Source organism: Netta rufina, assembly GCF_964035555.1.
Source record: "Netta rufina genome assembly, chromosome: 1".
NCBI classification, from domain to species: Eukaryota; Metazoa; Chordata; class Aves; order Anseriformes; family Anatidae; genus Netta; species Netta rufina.
Genome location: NC_140123.1, coordinates 22234673 through 22251861, shown reverse-complemented (window position 1 = coordinate 22251861; position 17189 = coordinate 22234673). Strand labels below are relative to the sequence as shown.

Below are 17189 nucleotides of genomic sequence, written 5' to 3'. Positions count from 1 at the left end.
AATCCTCTTTTATATTTAAGATTTCTTTTGAGCTTTTTGTGACTGATGATGACAAGTTTGTGCATGTTGACTCATTTATCCAAAGCTCTTCCTGGATCTCAAAATCTGACACAATCTTAATGATTAACGCTCTACATCCACAATGGTATTAGCATTAAGCTACTATCGAAGAGTTCAAACATTCAACATATTTGGAGCATAGCACAACAAAGACGTTTAAGAACCTAACGAAAGCTAAGGAACCAATATTTTCCAAGTCTCAGCTGAAGTTATTCACTTTACATAGGATTTAACTTTAACACTTTCACAGAACTGGGTTTTAATGCCAATCCAGACAAACATTTCTGTATGTGCTTAATTTCAGGGATACAAGACACCCTGTTCAATTAAATAGGACAATCATCTTATTTCAAATTAAGGGTGCTTGTAAATTCTAGGCAGCATTTCTTGGAAGCACATGTTGCTTTTCCCATTACACCTTGCTTTGAGATTATGCAAATAAATGGCTTTCTGTGCCCTTTTCACCAAGAGGTGGCACTAGCAATCTCTCCTTTTGCTAGAATAGGTAAAATCTGAAATTCTCCATTTCGAGGACAGGTAAGGTTACCATTTCCTCTCTCTTTTATGTTATTTTTGAAGCATGGGTCGTAGAATTCTACGTAGTAATGTAAAGTGTATGATAAAAGAAAATGCAATGTCTTTTAAGTAGACAGCCCCCATGAAAGGCGTATATGAAAAAATTTCAACCTTTTAGTCTCTTTTAAGTGTTTATACATTTATGCATTCTCTGGATTGAAAACACTGGTTTGTTAGTAAAACAGTTGGATTGTCTTTGGGAGTAGGAGTAGGATTCTTACACAGTCAAATATATCCTTCTGTTAACAAGCAATAAAAATTAATATCCACAAGCAGGTGTTTAATAATGTGCTAAACTGTAGACTCAATTAAATGCTAAATGGAAGTGTGTTTGAACAGGTGATCAAAGGAGAAATGTAGCAATTTAAACATCAGTTATTGGCTCTGTTACAAGGTTGTTTCCAGACTTGCTTCCAAATTGCCTTCATAATTGTTCCGTGACAATTCTTTTTGCCCCCCTCCCCTTCCTTCTCCTTCAAACACTCATTGAAGAAGTAGTTTGGAGAACACCATTTTTAATGCTTTGCATAAGATGACTGGAGTGGCTCCCTGTGAAAAATATGGCAACAATTAAGTACAACAGAATGGCAGGAATCCCTGAATAATTGCATTTTGTCTCCTGCTCCAGGAAGGGAACAGAAAATACTAGCTGTGCCAGCTGCAGAGCTGACGTCTGTACCGGTGTAGGTGTTCTCCCCAAAGCACTGGAAGACCCCTTAATCCCATCCTTTTCACCATTCTTCCTTCCTTGTGTGAGGTGACGCTTGCTTAAGTAACAGACTAATGATGCAGATCAGAAATCTATCTTGTTCTCCCATTACAGCTATTGCTTTGGATTTACCTGCCCATCATTAAGTTTCCAAGGCTAAAATGTTGTTCTGTTTGTATTCAGCACTAGATAATGTCTATTTTAATGCACAGGTGAAAAAATTGTACCTCAAGTTGATAAACCAACACAGGTTACCGTTATTCACCACACTGCAGTAAGACTCACATTGAGTTTCTGGGTCCCATGCCAGAGGATGCAGGAAACACTCTAATTACAAATCTTTTGTTGCTGCAAAGACCTTGCAGCACACAGATCTTTTGCTTCCAGATTTATATATACGCTTAATTTTACATCATTTGAGTACTATCACTGAAAGCTGGGGAATGACTTACAGTGAATAAATGAGATTTTTTATTATTATTATTATTTGAAGGACTGTTGCCTATAGTCTCCGTAATAGAAACCACTAGGTTCTCTGGCTGCTTCTTTCAATTGCAGTTTCAGACAGTATTTCTGTTTCAAAAATCCTAAAAATATCTCAGTGGATTCCACCGCTTTAAAAAAAAAAAAAAAAAAAAAAAAAAAAGTTCAAATATTCTTCAGTGCTTTGTAATTAATACAATCAATCTGCATAACCCTCCTCTGTATATTGTTCAAGACAGCAACAGGAAGCCAGCCAAATTAAACAGGTTCCATAGTTTCCTGGTAGCAAATAAAATAAATAAATAATAATAATAATAAAAAGCTGCAAAATTGCTCAACAGATTTAACTTTTTGGAATGCAGAGAGACCAAGAATGTCATTAAAATTCCCTGTGCTTTATTTTCCATTAAAATAAGTTTGCTTAACCAACTCTATTACCATTAAGTGGCCTTTTGCTAACCAGCAGATACGTAACTAGATGGATAGGTGGAAAAAATAACTTCTGATTTTCATCCCAATGAGGAAACATAAAAGAGATAAGAAAAACTGCCTGGGGAAGAAAAAAAAAAAAAAAAAAAAAAGTAGTTATTTGTTGTTGTTTTGTTTGTGTTTTTCAAGCTTATTCAGATACAGCAATTCAGATATGGCAGAGAAATGTCACTGGAGAATGGAATGAGTTAAAATAAAATGAAATTAACAAAATGAAAGATTAGTCTTGCTTAAATTACTATCGTTTTTTCCTGAGAAGCTTCTTATCCAGTGTCAGCTTACTGCAGACAAAGCAGCAGATACATATATTCATTGCTCAGTGGATATAGCAGAAGATTGATGACCTCCCATCATTAAATTGTTGCTTGAGCAGTCTCCTCGGCCTCTTCCCTACCACCCTGCTGTTGCTCTTCCTGGCCTCACTTTTGCTCAGGCTGGGTTATCAGCTGAGCCTTGTGGAGGGGCAGCCAGGGCAGGGCTTGCTGATGTTCCCTGGAGCCACCAAGGCTGGTCTCCACCTACAGCTCATCATCTCCGAGGCTGCAGCATGAGCATCCCCACGCCAGGGATGTGCTTGATGCTCATGGCTCTTGACCCGAATCTCTTCAGCAGATTTGTGTTTATCTTAGGCTGGTCTGGCAGAGATTGCCAAGAAAGGCATGTGGGATATTGATGTTGCTCAGTGTAAGCACTGGTTTCCTCAGCTATGGTGCGGTGTCATTTGAGGGCAGTTTTCCTCTCTGGACATTTCCATGTAGGCAGTTCCAGAGAGACCTTCTTTGTGCTCTGCCCAGGGCTTGACTGATCAGCCCTCCAAAAACTGCAGACAGAAAAAGCAATGAAATTTTTTCTTGGGTGTTCCAGCTCTCCTGTCACCTTTCTGCCTCCCTCTCACCTTGAGTTATCAGTTATGGTTAGCCTCAAACCAAGTGTCAGGTTATTAATTTTCAACCCTGCCATCATGTCAGTTTGTTATTTATTTATTTATTTAGATTTTTTTCTGTGTGCATGCATGAAGGAGAGAGAATCACAAAGGTATTGTGGAGGAACCTGCTAAAAAAAGGTCCCTGGAAAGACCTTAATTCTGTCCCCTGAGCTGTAGTGTCAGGATATGAACTGAAAATAACCCAAAATAACCCATAACTATTTCTGCCCCCACTTCCCAACCCCTTCATCATCCCAGTAAGACTGTGAGGTGAATGGGATTGGGGATGAATGGATTGCATGCCTGAAGCTGAGGAGTGGGCAGCAGGAACCAGGGGCCATGCAGCATTGCCACAAGCTGGTACCACTACCATGGAGACATCTCAGGACACCACAATGTTCCTAACACTCTGAGGTGGATGGATGGATGCATGTATCACAGTGGAGTTGCTGCTGATTTAACACAGAGAGATAAGAAGGGAATATTGCCTCCCATTGGGGCTTGGCCGTGGTGCAAAAATAGGGTCACATGAATTATTTTCTACAGAAACAGCTCTCTAGCACTACAGAGTGAGGAAGAAGCTTGTTGTGGATCTCAGTGAGGCAAAAATGAAAACTTTTTCTCAAAACTTCTGCAGAGAGAGAAAAAGCCTTGAACTACCATCACGAAAGTGCATGGCCAGACTCCCACCAGCTTCGGTGAAAGAGGAAGCAGGGCATGTGTGCATAGCAGTCTAATTGCATTTCTGCATTGTTTATGTCAGGGTATTAATAAAGGATTGAAAGGCAGAATCGTTAGGATGTGCTTGGATAGATTATCAGGGGAAACTAGATTTGGAACATCACTGAGGTATGTAAAATGAACAAGTAAAGAACAAATGTTAATTGTACTTAATTAGAAATGTACTGAACCACCCAAATTTAATTGTGGATGTCTGCAAACATTGATGCCCATTAGTTTGTCCACAGTGACTGTTTTTGTTCCCCATGCCACCTTCTATTTTCGGGAAGGGGAAGTCTGAGTCCTTAGAGCTGGTAAAAGTAGGTCAGATGCCATTAATAAACAGGTAGTTCAAAAATGCCTTTGTTTAATTTGACATGTGGCCAGATCCTCAGCTCTAAATTCACACTGACTGAGGATCTGGCTGGTGGCCTTTGTGCCTTCCATTCCCTACTACAAGAAAATCCTCTTGCAGAGATCTGATAATGTAAAGGTACTTGAAATGGGTACATGAAAGAAAAAATGCTAGCTATTTCCTTATTCTGCTGCAGTTGTGGAAATGGGTTAGTGTAAATGAAAATCAGGCTCTGTGTTTTTCCCATACTTTTCCAAAAATGCAGAGGACCAGACAGGAGTGTACATTGTGGCAACACGGACTTGCAGAGAATCTGAAGCCTAAAGAAAGAGAGAAGTGAAAGTGTCTGATCTGCTTCAGACCAGCCAAGGAGTTTATTGCAGCATCTCATTCTTTACTTCCACGATGAGCCAGAAGTCACTGCTTGTTTGTGAACACCTCCTGTTCTCCGAAAACATCTAAAAGGACAGCATCCCTGTCCTCAGTCAATATTTTGGAAAAGATCTTTTTTTAATATTTTACTTACAAAATGCCATGTGAATCAGATCAGGCATATGTATGTGGATAAATAAACCCAGTAAATATACACTGTACACTAGGTACAGTTTGCCACAGTCTGTCCCCAGGGTAATGTAGTGAATGCACTGATGAATTCACCGTGCAGGCTGTAAATTTTATCAAAGGTTTCATTATGGGTCTTAGCTGAACCAGAAGATTAAGCTTTCCATTTTTGGTATTGATAATTTTCAAGTCACTTTAAATCAATTTTTTCCAAGTCCAATAGAAAATAGTTTAGCCAAAAATGTATTATATTGCTCAAGTAAACTTTTTCTTTTTTTTTTTTTTTAACTGGTTATTGATCAAACTTAAAATATAAGGACTACAGTAACATCCAGATAGTGACAAGTGTCTCTGCTTAGTATCATGTTTTAAAACCTGGTTCTCCTATCTTTTTTTTTCACTCATTTATTTTTTCCAGTTTCTTTTTCTGTGGTTCCCTTCACAGGGTGTTCTCTTGGCTTTACTGTGGACAGTCTGACACCCGTTCTTAAGGGAGAAGATGTGGGTCCGTGCAGGTGGTTGATCATTATTGCTTGGTCTTTTACTCAACGTGGGGCAGCAGCAGTGTCTGAGCCATGGGAACGTCCCAGCCTGTGGCCTTAAACCTCCTCCTGTGCTAGCAGGGGCTCTTGGCCGAGGAAGGCACAGGGTCAAGCTGTGTGTGCTTAGGAATGATTATAAATGGAGTGCTATTATTGGACTGAGTACACCTTTTACAAAAATATACAAACTTTAGCTAGCATCCTTTTTCCTTTTATGTCTACTCCTTTCAAAAACCCTTTGCAGAAGGCTTTGAACAGGCATGGTGTATGAGGTAAGATCATAGTCAGAAAGAAAAATATTCAGTTAAAAAATAGAAAACAGGGGTTAGGAGGGAACAGTCAGTTCTTGCAGTGCAGGGAGGTGACCAGTGAAGTTTTTCAGGAGCTGGTGCTGGGGTCTGTACTTGTCAACATGTTCAGAAATAACCTGGAAAAGGTGGTAAGGAGGTGACAGAGTTTGCTGATGATACTAAGTCATTCAGATTTGTAAGGATGAGGGCTGATTGCGAAGAAAAGCAGAACTCTATGAATCTGAGTATGTGAGTGATAAAGTGGCAGATGAAGTCCGCTGAAGATAAAAGGGCATGATGTACAGAGGAAAAAGCAGTCTGACTTTCACACGTAAAATGATAAACCATTGTCTGATCATTAATAACACAAAGAAAAATATGAGCATTGTGGTACGCAGGTTTGTGAAAGCAATGGCAGTAAGGAGCAGCTCAAAAAAAAACAAATTGACTGTTAGGAATTATAAGGCCGGCACTGTGTAGCATAACAAATAGTTGACTTGTTTGCTACACAGGAGATATCTACAGACTAGTGAAGGACATGTAGGTCTGAGGATCAGTTGTATATGCTTTTCCAGTTTAAGAAGTAGGGGCCATGAAATGAAACCAAGAGGACTGCGATTCAAAATGTAGAAAGGAGATGGTTGTTCGTGCAGTGGGTGGTTGATCTGTGAAACTCCTTGCCAGAGGATTTTGTGGGTTCTGAAAGTTTGACTGGCTTCAAAGGGAGGTTGCATGAAGTCCTAGAAGAGAAATCCACTGGGAGTTGCTTAAGTGTAGAAATGGCCTCCGACGCAGGAAGTTCTTAGGCTGATAAGAATTGGTGACTGGGGGAGTATTGGGAGGAAGTATCTGAAGTTAGTCCTGTTCTTACTCATCCCCAACCATCTGCTTATGGTCATTGTTGAGACAGGATATGGGGTAGATGGATCCTTGGTCTTATGTCCACGTCTGTCAGTATTTTCTCTTCCTGTTTTCCCTCTAATCAACTCCCCTCTCTCCTTAAAAATGTTTCCCTCCATTCTTTCTCATCCCTTCCTTGTTTTCTGCCTGCACTTCCAGTCCCTGGCTCCAGTCAGCCCAGAGTTGCTCTCAGACCCTTACTTGCAGTGAAGCTGAAAACAATCCATCTTTAAAAGCACAACCTCTGTGCAGCAACAGCCCTTTCATCTCTTCTGTCGATCACTGGGAAATGGAAAGGGTGTTCATTGTGCTTCCAGCTTGTCAGAAAGACAGGGAATATTAAGGACTGTGTAAACTGAATAGTAAAGAATTACCCTTTAATAGAGCCAAAAGGATCCAGTCAGGACAGCAAAGAAAAGGAAGGGAATTTCAGCATTATGATAAGGTGCTGCGGAGACCTGGATCTTGAGTGGGTGTAGATGTGAGGTCACGTCTCAAATTTGAGTGAGCTGTGAGGAGTGACCTGTGTATGGGAAATAACTTATGCCAGAAGGGTCTTAACAAAATCCCAGACTTTATATATAATGATCTTTTTCTGGAAATAGAAGCAGAGTAGACTTTGTATGTAGAGGCTTTGTGGTCTTTCCCTTTAGGTTTCTGACTGCTCATCCAAACTGGAGAAGCCCTCTTCCCTTCAGTACTACCACAGACTATTAAACTCAAACCATTTTTCCCAGCAAGAAGTCCTAGGTGCTTGTGAAAACTTCATGCTTTAATAACTCTGTAGTCCAGTCAGCATTCAGCTCCTCCATGGAGAAAATAGCTGGTGAGAGAAAGTGGAGGCTGAGTCATGGTGACCATATGGGAGACGAGAGTGATTTCAGCCTAGCAATGGAGGGAAAGGAGGTGGACAAGAAGGAAGGAAGGAAGGCTTGGCTGAAATTTTGATCATACTCTGTGTCCACGAAGACTGCTAAGCAGTGTGAAGCAGGAAACACAGGGTCAAGAAGCAAAATATAATTATCTGATAACAAACTCAAGGTGAGAAAATTTCAGGTTACCTCGGGATATGCAAAAATCCTGAAAAACTACATCCAAATGCTGTCATGTTCCCTAATGTTCAGAGGTCTCAAGTATTGGCAAAGGAGTTGAAAGTAAAATGTGTTTTCTATTTTTTTGTTGTCAATGGCTGGTGTTCAGGTTGCTCAGCTCTGCAGATGTAGAAGTGTTGGGTCTTTGTGTGTTTTTTTTTTTGTTTGTTTGTTTGTATGGTCTGGTTTTATTTTTTTGTTTTGTTTTGTTGTCCCCTGTGGGAATGCATGCATGGGCTGATGAAGGGCTGAAAGGTGGGACAGGTAAGACTGCTGCTGATCTTCCTGCTTCCTTTGAGAAAAGTCAGATCAATTGGCTTTCTGTGGCAGCACACTGAAGTAGTTCAGGACAAGCTGTAATGTTTGGAAAGGATGAGTGTGAAAGGGAAGCACCATGCATTAATCTGGTTACATGTAGATTACAACAGAAAAGGCAGTGTGCAGACAGCAAACTTTCTTTTTCCATAGTCACGGTGGTATGCAACAAGGTCATGCATGTCATATACCCGACTATTTCTAATGATGTAGTATGAAAGAGGCTCACCAGAAGGAGTGGGCATTCAGGACATCTGGGATCTTCCCAAGAGAATGAGCTTTCCCTTTATGTGTCCCCCTCAATGGGGATGCAGAACATCCTATAAAACAGAAAATAACTCAGTCCTTGCTCTGGCAACTGTGCAGTACACAAGAATCTCAGTATGGCCTTATGCATAGAGGCTATTGAGAAATCCTCCAGTCACCCTGCATCTCATCAGTGAAAATCTCAGCACAGCTAATAATATCCTCGGCCACAAGTCTCCTCCTCTTCTGCTGACCGAGGATGAGGCGTGGCGATGGACCGTTACTGCTTTCTCAGGGTCATGAGAGTGTCTGACATGAAATGGGCTGGTGATGTCCCTTCTGTTCTTGGTGGGCAAGTGTTGACTCTGCAGTGGGCATAAGCAAGGGCCTGGGACAGTGAGAGCAGAGAGGCAAAAGTGTAAAGAATGAGATATGCAAAGAAGGAACATGTGCCACTATCAACACAGCTTCTTGTTTGGTATTCCTTGTTAAGCTCCTAAATAAATATAAATCAACATACAGTATGTGATATAAATACTATCCAATTCCTACCCTTTGTAGGTCTCCTCAAAACCCCTACATACAGGTGTCCCTGCCCATGGCAGTGGGGTTAGAATTAGATGATCCTTAAGATCCCTTCCAACCCAAGCCGTTCTGTGATTCTGTGATACTCGGTGTATGCGTGCATACCAGGGAAGGTGCTAGGGATGAATTCTCAATCTGTTTGGAGCTAACTGGAGCTTTTCCACCGAAAGCAGTGGGGCTGGTGTTTCAACCTGGAACTGGTTATTTTTGGCTGAAAGAGGGAGGGGATGGCTCCTGAATCAACAAGCATGTTATCACGTTGCAGCCAAAGCAAGAGGGAGTGCGCTGGCGGGGAGCCAGCACATGTTCCCCCCTCCCCCAGAAAGCACGTTTCACAGCCCGTTCATGCTCCCTGTTACTATTTTCCCTCTCTTGTTTCCGGCCTCACCGTGATTCAGTGCTCCCAGGGACACGTGGCTACACCAGCCCGGTGCTACCAATCGCACAGCACCGAGCACCGAGGCACGGGGCAGGCGAGGCCTGGGTCATTCAGATTTTTTTTGATAACCTCCAAGTGGGAAGCAGTTCCTATATATTCTTTACAATTCCAGGAATTTCCAGAGTTCCTGTCTTGTAGTTAGTGTCGTCATCACCGTGTCTTGAGAGACGTGCGTCAGCCCAACCTGAATTCGTAATAACGCCTCCCTGCTGCTGCTAGGAATTGATCGCTGCCCTAAAAAGGAATAGGTGATGAGAAAATAAATATTCCTGGTGGTAATCATTCTTGAAAATAGCCACGGTCGGTGACAGTAGGGCTTCCTCTTGCTCCTAGCACAGGCGTGATTGCCAAATACTACTCAATAAGTAAGAGCATGACTGAGGCTGTGGTAGCATTGCCAAAATGAACATTAGGGAATTGGATGGCATTGCACGTGAGGGAAGGATTGCAAAGGCATCATGTAGGAGGACTTGGGGGGAGGAGCTGAAATGATGAGAAGACTGAAGTCATTATTTTTCCAGCTGAAATGGGGGTCAGGGTTGTTATGCTGGTATTTGTCACTCTTTTAGCACTGTTTCCAGAGTGGGGAAGAAGATGTGTCTGGACACAAGCTGGGTGTAGGGCTCTCATTTAGGACTCTGCAAATATGGAAATTCAAATCTGTCCTGTGAATCATCAAAGAAGCCCTTTTCCCCAGCTCCCAGGCTCTGCTGCAGATTGCTGGGGTGACAAGAACACGACTTTTATTTGGAGACCAGCAGTTTCACAGACAGCACTTCAGCTTGAAGCTGGTTTGTAGTTTCACTCCCGTGAAATATATCAAGATGACATGAAGTACACTCTTACCCTGGAAACTTTTCCCCATCAATGGTTATAAATATACCACACTATTGTGCTTGGCATGCTGTATGCTAATAGAGGTGAGGGCTCTGAAACTCATTAGGAAAGGGAATGGGCTGCGGAGCAGAGCGAGGACAGCGTGAAGCTGAGGTTGATAACCATGGCCTTGTCCAGAATAGGCCATGGGAGTTTTCTTATCTCACTTTGGCAGGAGGTGCTGTTAGCTTCCTGTGCGAAATCAGGAGCATATGCTGCTTTCCTCTTGTTGTTTGGCTTCCTCCGCTACACAAGACGGTTCCCAGCACTGTGATTATCTTTGCATCTTCAAACATGGCACACTCTGCTTCCTCAAGGGCTTGATGTATTCTTGAGAAGCAGGCTGGCTCCCCTCCCCCCGGCCGCTTCTCCAGGGCCCCTCTGGGTGCCAGCGCCGCACACCGCAGACCTTTTTTAAAGCCCAGATTACTTCTGGCTGCATAACCACCCTTTGCCCTCCCAGAAAAGGGCAAACTCCCAAAGCTGGAAGGGTCCACGAGGGTCTCAGGGCATCCCTTTTGGAGCGCCAGGAGCATCCCCTGCCGAGCAGCGCTGACCCCTCCCCTGGCCCCCGCGCTGGGCTTCTTCTGAAATCCGCAGGAGGATTAATGGCTCCTGTTTTTTCACAGATGAATAGCCTGCTTCTCAAGCTGTTGACACAAAGGACCCGAGCGTGCCTGTGCGGGTGGGTGTGTTTGTGCACCCGTGCACACTGGCGAACGCACAAGCGAGCACGCACACAGGCACATGTAAAAAAACACTTAGAGGAGGTGGGGGGGGGACACTGGTGGAGCGTCCTGGCACTCAAGCAGAGCATCAGAGCTGGATTACTGCGATCTGAGATTACACAATATTTATAAACACACCTTTGCACGCACACAGCCTTTGCTTTTACTATACAGGCTCTCTGCATGTGCAGGGTTGCAAGCACGAAGTAGGAACGTGTAGCTGGAAAACAGGTGTAAGAGCTGCTTATAAATGTGCTGGCAGATACTAGCTTGTTTATCAGCCGCTGTGCACACTGTGTGCTTTTTCATTAACCTGGCGGTAACCCTGCCGCAAACTTTCCTGAATATGCAAAGCAATGAGGCTCATCCCATCAACAAACCATTTCAGGAACACAGGCACTCGGGAGATGTCTGGAGCGAGATTCAGATATCCAAAATTCAGTGGAATTTCCCTGCAAACACTGGCAGTTCTTGCTACAAGTAGGATGACCTTGCTATTTTACTGAGTTGATAGTTTTGAGTTACTTTTAAGACATAGAAATACCTATCTGATGTTGTTTGAGGACACACAAAATGAAATATCAATTATATGAGCTGGAAGATAATTACGTATTTTGATTCCAGCCAGGGTACTTTTTTTTTTTCTTCTTCTTCTCTACTTCTTTCCAAGCATCTGTACTTAACACAAACATCTGATTTGATGACTACATCTAAGTGCTGCAGAGCCTTTTCCCTTTCAGTCACAAAATGCCTGTTGTTAAGAGCTGAAGGCAGGTCAGGAGACAGAGCTCTTAATCCCTCCCGTTTGTCGCTTGCTCGGCTCTACCTGCTGCTGCTGCCTGGAGTGGTGATTTTGTGTGGCACCACCGGCAGCAAGTAGAGGAAGGATGGCTGAGTAATAACCCCAGCAACCCGCTCAGGAGCCTGGAGCTCTGCTGGTGTGTTTTGAGGTTAAAGTGAGAGCGCTTGGCAGCTGGGGAGGGAAAGCATCTGGTTCGGCATCCAAAGGGATGAGTCTGAGCCTTGTCCTAAACTTTGCCTGGCAGCCACTCTGAAACTGATTTGCAAATGCTTGCTGAGCCAGCAGACCGTGCAGCTGAAGTGGCACGGGACGAGAGCAGTCCCATCTCCCACTGTGCGCTGTGGGCTGTTAGATAATGTAGTCACAGCTTGATTTGGACTCCTTTTTTTTTATTATTATTATTATTAAAACCATGGACAACAGCTATTAAGCGTATTCGATTTTCTCCTATAATTGCATTAACATCATAATCAGCAGTTTGGAGTTAATACGGTATGTGAAGGCAGTGGAGCTCACGTATGTGCCTGCAGGGCTAATATTTCATCTAGTGGTTTACATGTGTTTTTCTTGTTATTGTGATGTTATTGTAATTATGATGGTGGCTTGTATTATGGTATTAATGAGTAATCAGCACCCCATTGTGCTAGGCATCGACAAAGACATAGCACTATCCTCATCCCTATGACACTGCAACCTAAATATATACAGTCCTTTTCAAGGAATTATGAAAAATAATATAACAATAACTAAGCCTAAGGCTGCAGAGCTGCAAGAAATGAGATTGGAGATGTCTTTCAGACATACATAGGCTGTTTCTGAATATGCATTATACCTTCTTTCTGTCCTTTATGAAAATGTGTCTCAGTAAAGACTTTTATTGTAAAAAGCGCAGATCTTCAACATCACAAGAAACACAAATTCATTCTGTGCAGAAAAATACCAGTTCCACCTGTTTGAAAGGATGAACATTTTTTAAATGACTTAGTATGAATGAAATGAGATAGTGGAGTGTCTGTCTTCCTGTACAGAGATTGTCCAAATATCCAGGCCCAAGGATGCACCTTTGATACTGCCTATTTGTGTGTCTGTGGCACTGGCATGCTGAAATAACTTCTGATATCTGCTATGGTGTGGAAATGTTAATGGTTTAGCAACATTATCATGTCTTCTGTGTTAAAGTCCTGTTACAAAAACAGACTTTTTCAGGCATTAAATGTGATAAATAAATGGCATCTACCATTCTGAGTGACTTTTAAAACATTTTTTCCCTTCTGAATGCATCAACTGTCTTAATGCTGCTGTCTTTCATGCACCCTGGCCTCAACAATCATGTATTTGCTGTCTTTCATCCATCCTGGCCTCAACAATCGTGTTAGAAGGTGGCTTTTAAACCAGTCTAGAGTAAGTGGTTGTGTGTGTAGGGCTTCCTTGCCATGCTATTTCTCCCTGTTCTCTCTCCATGTACCAATGACCATGACCCGCTCCTGGTTTTTGGCTTTTTCATCTCCCTGAGACTCTCAATGCATGTTAAGAATTTGGATGCAGATTCATGTAGTTTGTGCTAATGATTACAGCTCTAGTTAGTTTACTTGTCGTCTTTTCTCTAAGCTGCAGTGTCTGCTAAGGCACTGTTTGTTTTGATGCAATGCTGCACAATTAAAAACTAGCATGTAAAGTTAGTGTACCATTGATACTGTAAACAACACAAAGTTTAACCAAACTGCACATTTAGCTGAAGGGAAATGAACCTCATTCTTTGGTCGGTATTGCATCAGATGCTGTTATCCAGTCAGCAGCCCTCAAGGATCATTTCTCCAAACAACTGATATACATGTCAGGACAACTTGATTATGGATACAACAGCTCTTGTCTTTCAAATACGTGGAAGATCAAAGGAACATATTGTATCTGAAAGAGCTTGACCCCGTTGAAGGGTTAAGCTCTACTGTTGAAGCTGGAATTGAACAAGCAACAACTCAATGTTGGATGAAAAGCAAAACTTGATATACTCAAAGAAAAGGGATGGACAGAATTTAAGAAGCATTCCAATGTGTTTATTTCCATGTGTACCAAATTAGGCTTTGGGAAACAAATTAGCTCTACCATGACCACACCTGAATGTTCTGATTATAAGCCAACTTGTTGTGTAAGGCAAAAACATTTTTCCTGATATTTCCATTCATTAACATGTCTTTGATATTTTTTTTCAGATAAAATGAACATTTAAATCCTTTCTATTGTTAGATATGGTTTTGTTTTGTCTTGTTTCACTAATTTGCAGGATTATGGTCATTTTTTTATTGTTTATTTTGTAATCATTGAATCACAGTATTGATATTTTGCCATTTTGTAAGCAGAACTAAAAACAAATCAGAAATGAAAGGTTGCATTATTTTTTTTCATAACAAAAAGGACCTGCACATATTTAAATGGCACCCAATTCTTTAAGGAATGGATCTTGAAACAAATATATGTTGTCTTGATTTTAGGACTCAAAATAATATAAACTCATCTTTGAAGCCAAAACTGGACCACTACAATGGCTGAAAACTTAAGAGGATTGGAAATGGCACACTGTTCTCACACAGTCTTATATCTAGGCTTGGATTGTAAATTCTGACCTCCCAGTCTATAGTTGGTTAAATGTTGACACAGACTCTAGAAATGTAATATTCTGCGGGCAGCTGTGGAAATGAATCCAACCATCAGGGTTCAAACCTCAAGATTTTTTGAAGTGTAGCCATTCCATTCTTGCATGGTGATCACAACACCTGCAGATTCCCCAGATGATCACTCTTTCCAGAAAAATTCTTTTGGTTTATGTGTTGTATGCTTCAGTCTATCACCAAATCAATAAAAACTCACTTCACTTTTTTGTCTTCAGGCATGGTTTTTGCTCTTATACTGAAGGATCTTTCAACGTGAAAGCTGGCAGCCACATAGGAAACAGGATCCAGAGCATCACTGAACGAACAGCTATAATAGAGGGCAAAAATAAGGTATGAGTCCTAGGGACAAATAACCTTTCTGTGTGACAGCATCAGCTGTAAAGGTGCTTTAAGATGCTATTGATGTAACAGTGAGTAAGCCAGCATTTTTATATGAAGACCTACATAAATGTAAGTAGCTTCCACACCAGCAGTGATGGAGATTTGGTATTAATCTGCTGAGATGTAGAGATGTACTTTTTTCGGCATGCTGTCATATTAAGGTAAGTGATATGCCAGGGATTCAGTATGTTTGGCTTTCTCAGAGCTGGCCTGCAGTATCTTGGGGCACCTCAGGAGGACAAGGGCAGGGTTCCAGACCATCTTTACTTCATTTTGTGCCATTGCACAATTTCCTGTTGTTTTTCCTATGAGAGTAAAACAATTTACTCTCGTTTGAAAGTTTATTCACAGATGTGGTCCTAGATTATTAGATGACCAAGTCTTTTCTTGCAATAAAAAATTTAAAGGGCCAAATGAATCCAGATTTAAGAAGCAAAGTTTAAGAGACATCTCATTCAGAGATTTCAGTCACCTCTGCATGGTGGGATTCATCTCGTCTGCATCAACTGTCTAAAAGTTAGGTGTCTAGTCCAGGTCAAGCATCCTTTCATGGGCCATGGGGAGATGCAGGCACTTTTGAAGGGTGATAAGGCCAGTCATGTCATTGTCCAACATGGGAAGGAAAGCCAGTGAGATTACCTTGCCGTGTCATGGAGAGCTATCCATCCAACCTTTCAATCAAGATATTTTTCCCCTACCTTATTCTAGGCCTGTCATTTCTAAGGATGCTGAAAATCTTCTTGTAATTCTAAGGACACCAGGGATGTAGGTGTACTTTCCCTAATGCCTTCCTTCAGTTTTTTTTTTTTTGCATGTGAAAATGGATATAAACTGTAACTACTCTTACATTAGGGCCCTTTTACACACTGTGGAATAAATAGGGCTGTGCATGAAGCCAAGATTCAGGCCTGGAACCGCATTTTCTCCTGCTGTTGTATTATTTAGAAAGTACCACAGGTGTTCATGGCACAGGTCCAGCGTACGGGAACAGGCTGGATCCCAGTGAGACGTTTGCTCTATTTAGCCGGCCACCTCCACATGCTTAGAGATCAAGGCAAAGATGGGAGCAAACAGTTTCCTAGGGGATACTATCATAGGAAAGCACATGAAAAAAAAAAAAAAAAAAGTGACATACAGAGGGATTTGCAGGAGGAAAGGGAAATCATTTCAGGCACAGGAAGACAAAGCCTATTCCAAAGGGGGAATTATGAACAAAAGCCCATGAGAACCCGGTAATTTTCCAGAAGACATCTAGGTATGCTGTGGGTGAAGCCCTACCTGCTCACAGGGTACATAAGGAGCTGCCTAATGGCCAGACCTCATTCTCCTAGTGTGTTGTGTGTTTTGGAGATAGCATAAGAGGAGTGGCTGAAATGTCAGACCGACTTCCAGTCAGCAGCGAAAAAATTCCTCCCCAGAGGAAGATGCTAATAATGGGTCCTTGCAGCAGAACTGCAGATTTTGTTTGAAGTCTTTGGCAAGCTGCCCCTTTTTTAAAAAAGGATGCCCAGAAATGAACCAAGGGATGATCTCTGCATGTGTTACATGGAAATTTTTACAGTGAAATGTAGCAGCTCTCCTGTTATTACTTGTCTTCATGCTGTTTAGTTCAGCTAAGAAAGGTCTGCCTTGTACCGCTTTATCCTTTTTGCTTCCAATGGGGAAGGGCAGGCGAGTGAAACAATCTGTTTGCCCATCTTTTTTAAGTGTACCTGGTTGTCGTGCTGTTAGGAAGAATGCAGCTTGAAGATAGATACTTCTGCCTGGCTTCTGCTTTTCATGCTATCCGTGCTGGAAATATGCATGTCATCTATAGTTTTCAAGTTCTTAGCTTGAAGTGAATTCTCTCTGCTTCTGAGAAATGCTTTTCAAAGGTTTCTTCATTTCTGCTGCTCTTCCGTAGCTTTTCAAGCACAGCTGGAATGCTATTGTAAGTAGAAAATGCTCTCTAAGCCTGGGTTCCTGGCCAAACAGTGAGTTGCATGATTTGTGTGCACACAGCTGCTCTAGAGCATCCAGGAATTTTTTTATTTTTTTATTTTTTTTTCTGTGGGAGTCTATAGCTTTTCACTCTTTGCAGTCCAAGAGTCATTCTTGGTCTCCTGGAGCAAACTCCAAGGGACAGAGTTCAGACAAAACCCTTCCTCATGTGCTGGGGGTATTGTAAAACTGTTAATAGCACTGAGCTCACTGAATGCAGCACGTCATCACAAGAGTCTGGCTCTGATGAACTGCTACTGTGAGCAGTTCTGCTACTGCACACAGCTAAGAACAGCTCGCCGAGGCACTTCCACATCAATGGAGTCCTGCTATCTAAACAGAGTGTCTACCCCACTTCCACATCCGAGCATAGCAAGCATGGTACAAACAATCTCAAAGCTCAATGGGAACAACAAAGTAGTAGGAGACAAAGCAGTAGGAAATGGATGAAGAGTCTCAAAAAGTTA

The 17189-nt window shown here is 42.0% G+C and overlaps 1 protein-coding gene across 1 annotated transcript in view; it reads left to right on the top strand.

Moving 5' to 3' along the window:
- FLT1 (fms related receptor tyrosine kinase 1) overlaps positions 1-17189 on the top strand; it is a 108228-nt gene that overhangs the window by 38249 nt on the left and 52790 nt on the right. The window contains exon 11 of the mRNA XM_084283641.1: positions 14577-14691. Coding sequence (XP_084139767.1) covers positions 14577-14691 — 115 coding nt within the window. The remainder of the gene's footprint in view (positions 1-14576; positions 14692-17189) is intronic.